General features: G+C 36.4%; 1 protein-coding gene across 1 annotated transcript; it reads right to left on the minus strand.

Annotated features, from left to right (window-relative positions):
- Positions 1 to 2954: 2954 nt before the first annotated feature.
- On the minus strand, positions 2955 to 4553 carry LOC149138444 (cationic peroxidase 1-like). Its single transcript, XM_089452882.1, has 4 exons — positions 4286 to 4553; positions 4004 to 4195; positions 3734 to 3899; positions 2955 to 3488 (listed from the first exon to the last, which is right to left on the minus strand). The coding sequence occupies exons 1-4, from the start codon at positions 4496 to 4498 to the stop codon at positions 3103 to 3105; spliced, it is 957 nt and encodes a 318-aa protein (XP_089309008.1). The 5' UTR covers positions 4499 to 4553; the 3' UTR covers positions 2955 to 3102.
- Between the last annotated feature and the right edge of the window lie 1553 nt (positions 4554 to 6106).

Below are 6106 nucleotides of genomic sequence, written 5' to 3' on the forward strand. Positions count from 1 at the left end.
GCAATTAATACTACAGTATATCTAAAGAATAGGAGTCCAACAAGAAGTTTAGATTTCAAAACTCCTTTTGAAGTTTTATTTAGCTATAAGCCTTCAGTTAAGCATTTGAGAGTTTTTTGCTCTAAAGCCTTTGCTCATGTCCAAAAGGAAGATAGAAAGAAACTAGATTCAAAGGCCATCAAATGTATTTTTCTTGGGTATTGTACAGAAATTAAGGCTTACAAACTATTTAATCCCTCTACTCATAAAGTTTTTGCGAGCATAGATGTAGTGTTTCATGAGTAGGTTAATGATGGAAGCCATGAGAGTGCTAATGAAGAATGGCACATGCCCTTGTTGGTGGAAGAAGGAAGTGATGAATCAGGTGACAGCAATGAGCAGCAGCAACAGGAAAGGGAAGAAGATGATGTAGCTGTCAAGCCAACACCACAAAAGGATGATCAGACAAGGTTTGAAGGTACCCCACCACTCAGGAGATTAGGTAGGAAGGTTCAGTTGCGAGCAAGATATAGGGAAAATGCTTTTATAACTAGTATGATGAATGTTGTTGAACCCTCTAGTTATAAAGAAGCTAGTCAATATAGTGAATGGAGGGCTATTATGTAAGAGGAATATGAGTCAATCCTCAAAAATAAAACTTGGGATTTAGTTAAACTACCTGAAATCAAACAACCCATAGGATGCAAATGGTTGTATAAGCCTAAATTTAAAGCAGATGGGAGCATAGATAAATATAAACCTAGGCTGGTTGCAAAGGGATATTCGCAACAAGAAGGTATAGATTATGATGAAACATTTACCCCTATAGCTAAACTAAACACAATCAGAATGATAATTGCTTTAGCTACCAAACACCATTGGATGATTCACCAGCTAGATGTTAAATCTGCTTTTTTAAATGGGGACTTAAAAGAAGAAGTCTACTTAGTGCAACCCGAGCAGTTTGTCAAACAGGGTGAAGAACATTTAGTTTTCAAGTTGAAGAAAGCTTTGTATGAACTAAAACAGGCATCTAGGTCATGGTATGACAAAATTGATTCATTTTTCCTGCAACATGGTTATAAAAGAAGAAAAAATGACCCTAATCTTTATACTGTCTTTGATAAAGAGGGAAGAATTGTTTTGATTTCTTCATATGTAGATGATCTAATCATTACAGAGAATGTTGATAATCTCATTAATGAAATCAAGGAGTAGATGTCACAAGTATTGGAGATGAAAGACCTTGGAGAGCTACATTACTGTTTGGGTTTGGAAGTCTGGAGGGATTTTGGACAAAGTTTTATGTCACAGAGTAAGTATGTCAGGAGCAAACTGGAAAAGTTCAGAATGGATCAATGCAAAGCTGTAGCAGTACCTTTACAGCAGAATATAAAACTTCATAATGATGATGGATCTAAGGAGGTAGATGCAACTTTGTATAGACAGCTGGTTGGGAGTCTAATCTACTTGACTACAACTAGGCCAGATTTGGCTTATGCAGTCAGTGCATTGAGCCAATTTATGTCAAAGCCCCTTGAGAGCCATTTGGTCACAGCAAAAGGTGTTTTAAGGTATCTCCAAGGAACCTTAGATTTTGGTATTATTTATATTGATTCATGTGATGTTATATTGACAAGTTTTTTAGACTCCGATTGGGCTGGAAATGTAGATGACAGACGATTCATAACAGGTTATGCATTTAGCATTGGATCCGAGGTCATTACATGGAGTAGCAAAAAGCATAACATAGTATCCTTGTCTTCTGAGGAAGCTGAATATCAAGCTATGTGTGCAGCAACATGTGAAACAGTTTGGTTGAGGAGACTTCTCCTTGATGCTGGAGAAGAACAGAAGGTTTCAACAGTGATCAAAAAATGATAACCAGAGCTCCATCAAACTTGCAAATAATCCAGTATTTCTTAAGAACACAAAGCATATCGATACACAGTTTCAATTTGTCAGGGAGAAAGTTCAGTCAAAAGAAGTCCATATTGAGTATTATAATAGTTGTGACAATGTTGCTGATATTTTTACCAAACCTCTTTGTAGAATCAAGTTTGAATTGTGTTATGGAAGTGTTAGGCATATGTGTGGATCCATTTCTCCATTAAGAGGGAGTGTTGAGATTAATGATGAAATGTATTAATGGAGTGACAGTTCAACTGAACCTTAGATTAGGAGTTTGTTCCTTATTTCTAGGGTGTTGTTTCAACTTCCCATTGTGTTTAAATTATATATTTCTCATGTAATGATTGTAATGGCAAAACAAGTTTTGCAGACGCAGTCTCCAGGTGGTGTTCCACACCTGTGAGTTGTCCACGATCAAATAATAAATTTGATTCTTTTGTTTTCAACAAAGTTTTACAGTCAAAAAATAGGTTTGCACCTCAAGAGATTTGATCCCTCTTGACGGTTGATAGATCCGGAGTTAAGACGGATCTACATTGGTTCAAGGAAAACCACGTCACACCACCTGGAATAACCCACTAGTGTTCCATAAGGGGGTAGGGTTTCACTCGTGCCAAATGCCTCTGAGTCATGTTAACATGTTTCCTTATATCCAAGAAAATGAGCTCTTAACCAAACAAAAATAATTTTAAAACATAATTAATATAATCAATTTAAAAATAAAACAAACATATAAATGATTTTTCCATTTTAATAATATAATTATTTAGTTCTTCCTTTTATTCCACATACAGACACTATCTAGACACTGTCTAAACAGATATCGTTACAACTAAAATAAATAGCCTGTACCGCGACATTTATGCAAAATACATAGACATCATTGAATCTTGAATCTGGAATGAAAAGCGTACATGCACTCTTAGGCCGCATTTATGTCTGCCGCAGGGTGCTAAAACCCGGCCTAAGAGTAGATCGATCACCTCAGGGTTTGTTCTTATTTAGTACGATTTCTCATTAACATACTCTGCTTTAACGTAGTTTAAACTGCCATTCAACATGCCAAATATCACACCTGCTATCTTGGGTCATCGATTAGTTTATTGATTCCTTTCGATAGATTAGACCAATCGGTCTGTTACAATGAAAACATTAATAGAAAAGCAAGGAGGACATAATCGAAAAGCCGGGAGGACACAACGTTTCGTGATATTAATTGGACTTCCTGCAGTTTTTGCGGATTTCTCCGCTAGGGCCAGTGAGAGGACTGATATTGCCCATATTCACCATGGCAGCTGCGAAGTCTGTAAAGAAGGTGTTCTGATCAGTGCTGTAGGTAGTAACCTGAGAATCTGTGGAACCTCCATTAAATAGTTGCTGGTCGGAGTGGAGAAGCCCTTTTTGGCTTCTCAAATTACTGTAATAGTCGCTGTCAAATATGGTAGGGGTGGCCACATCCAAGGGGGAGAGGTTGTTGTCGCCACCAACGCTTGGACAGCTTGCCTTCAGAGAAGTGGCGAACGAAGAGTCAATGTTGGTTTCGTTGTAGATGCGAGCTCTGAAAGAAGTGCACCGGGCTTGACCAATAGTATGGGAACCTACACAAATAAAAACCACATGATAATGGCTAAACAAAGGCAATAATGGCTCAATTGCTAAAAGTATTTTATTAATAAGCCCACTCGAAGTGAACGATACACTAAAAAATTATATATGCCATCAACGATACATTAAAATATTGTATATGCTATTGTATAATATACCTTCTTATATGTTATAGTTATACATTCTTTATGTTATAGTTTCTCTATGTTATGTTCAGAGAGAATGAGTAATGATATACCTGAGAGTGCAACCATATCTTTGGTAGACAGTCCATGAGTTTGAAAAGATGAGATAAGTCCGCTGAGACTCGAAGTGGGAGGCGGAATGTCATTGTTCGCAGCGCTAAAACTAGCAGTGGTCGAGTCACGCCTTCCCAGCAATACCGTCCATGTTGGGCCTCCCAGCTACCAAATTGCAATCACACATGAGACAACAACATTATTTGATTCTATGGGACGAGATATTGTATTTAGTTAAATAATCAAGGAGATAAGGGAGAAATTAATACTTTCACGACTGAATCACGGGCAACAATGGCGAGAATGTCTGCACACGACACGACACCACAGCAGGCTGCCTCCAGTTGAGATTTGATGGTGTCTATTACGTCGAATCCTCTCACCGAATTATTATTTGGGGCTGCAGTCTTTTCTCCGGTAAACGTGGAGTTGTCATCCAATAGTATAGAGCCATCGCAACCCTGCAACAAAATTCAACATCATGAATTAAACGGGGCCATGGACAAGTCAATTATGATCAGCTGAATGAAATCCTGGTTTCACTTTGTTACATTGACGAAGCAGTCGTGAAAGTGAAGGCGGAGCAAGGACGCCCCCATCCTTTTCTCGATCGCCACCGCCTGCTTCACTCCGGCTTCCACTATCGAGAACGCCATGGGACACGATTTCTCATAAAACGTTGAGATGAGCTGCCCATGCACAGTGTTATTAATGGAGAATATAATAAACAGTACAAGTAGAGCATTACATGCGAAAGTCTTCATGATTAATGCTATACTTGCAAGGGCAGAGAATAGGAATAGAGGGGAATAGACTGGGGGAAGGCAATGTGAGCGTGGAAACTTAGGCCAGACATGGGGGCTTCTTATAGTGAGAGGCGAAGAACTGAATCGAATTGAAAATTATTTTGTAATACAGTCAATGTGAAAGAAGGCAACAAAATGAAAAAGATATGTTGAGAGTGGTGGTGACGAAGAAGATGATTGCGTAGGGGGTGGGCCTTAAGAGGCAATTGAGCAGGTGAGGTGCAGAACTGGTCCAACGTACATAAAATTTAAAATCTGTGTGTAAAAGCTAGGCCCACACACACCTACCTACTTTGTATTTTGTTTTCGAAGTGGGTGTCGGCTACGAGATAAATAACTTGGAGAAGAAGTCTTGAATATTATTTAGAAAACAAAAATAAATGAAATTTTTTCTTTTAATTAATTTTTTTGAATGATTTTAATATTTAAAATAGTAAAATTATATATTATAAAAAAATGTTTTAATTAATTTTTTTAATACTTTTAATATTTAAAATATTAAAACTATATATTATAAACATTTTTTTTAAGTATTTATTATTAAAATTATATGTTCAAATATTTAAATAAATTTGATGTTTTGTATGTTTGAAATGTTTCGTTTATTAAACATTTTATATTTATATTCTCTTTTAACTAGAGTTTTTGCAAAATCAAAAATTTATAAAAGAATTATAATTCATGGGGTTTTAGATTTTTGTTTTATCTAAATTCTTGAGAGTAAGTTTATTCAAAAAGTCAAAATTATCTCTAGAATGTATGACATCACCTAGGTTTTAGAGTATTAGTTCACTTAAAAAGTCAAAATTACTTTTTGAATGTAGCACATTACTCAAATTATACTATTGAGGTAGGCTTTAGAGTGATTTTTTTCCACTATGTAGTTCAAGCTAGGAGGTTGCAACCAAGGTATTTATTGAAGGTTAATTTTTTGGATTTAATATTATTCTATTTATTTAAGATTTAGGTACTAATCTAAATATAGTACAATTTAAACAAAGTTTGTTTTAATGTTGAATTTATTTATTTCTAACTAATTCTTCGAGATTTTGTATATAATTAGGATGGACTTAGTTAGGACCTATATTTCTAGTTATGGAGACATAACTGTCTCCCTCTAATTTTGTTTGTATAAATTTTCTTATCAATAATAGATCGCAGAATACCGCATTTTTATCATGAAGTTCTCCATGCCTATTTAATAGTGCTATCAAAGTGCAAGGTTTGGAAAGCGCGTCAAAGTCATTATGCCTAGTTGTGCCTGGTTCGAACTCCATTGCTGCAGACAAGTTCCTGTTGAGGTCGAGGTGAACATGTGAGGTGGATGAGTTGGAAACACATTTGCGAGACCCGAGAACCAACAAATTGTTGATGTGGAGGTGTTGACAATGCGCGGGACCCTGGTGGTTTTGGCAGTGGGGCTTCACTAGGGGAGCAATACCATGGCACATGGGTTCATATTAGGGGATATTTATTGAGGAAAAAATGACATAATAAATTGGGGGATATATAGAGGGTAGAGGTTTTTCATATTGGTAGGTATAAAAAATGAAGCACAAAGTTAAT

The sequence above is a fragment of the Pinus tabuliformis genome, chromosome X (assembly GCF_031772625.1).
Source record: "Pinus tabuliformis cultivar Carrire ecotype Pingquan chromosome X, CPIR1, whole genome shotgun sequence".
Classification (NCBI taxonomy): domain Eukaryota; kingdom Viridiplantae; phylum Streptophyta; class Pinopsida; order Pinales; family Pinaceae; genus Pinus; species Pinus tabuliformis.

Excerpts from the sequence above, each read along its gene's own strand:
- LOC149138444 (XM_089452882.1), bottom strand. The coding sequence starts at position 4,498 with ATGAAGACTTTCGCATGTAATGCTCTACTTGTACTGTTTATTATATTC. Across the intron at positions 4,196-4,285 it reads TTCACGACTGCTTCGTCAAT|GGTTGCGATGGCTCTATACT; the intron begins GTAACAAAGTGA and ends ATTTTGTTGCAG. Across the intron at positions 3,489-3,733 it reads AGATATGGTTGCACTCTCAG|GTTCCCATACTATTGGTCAA; the intron begins GTATATCATTAC and ends TTATTTGTGTAG.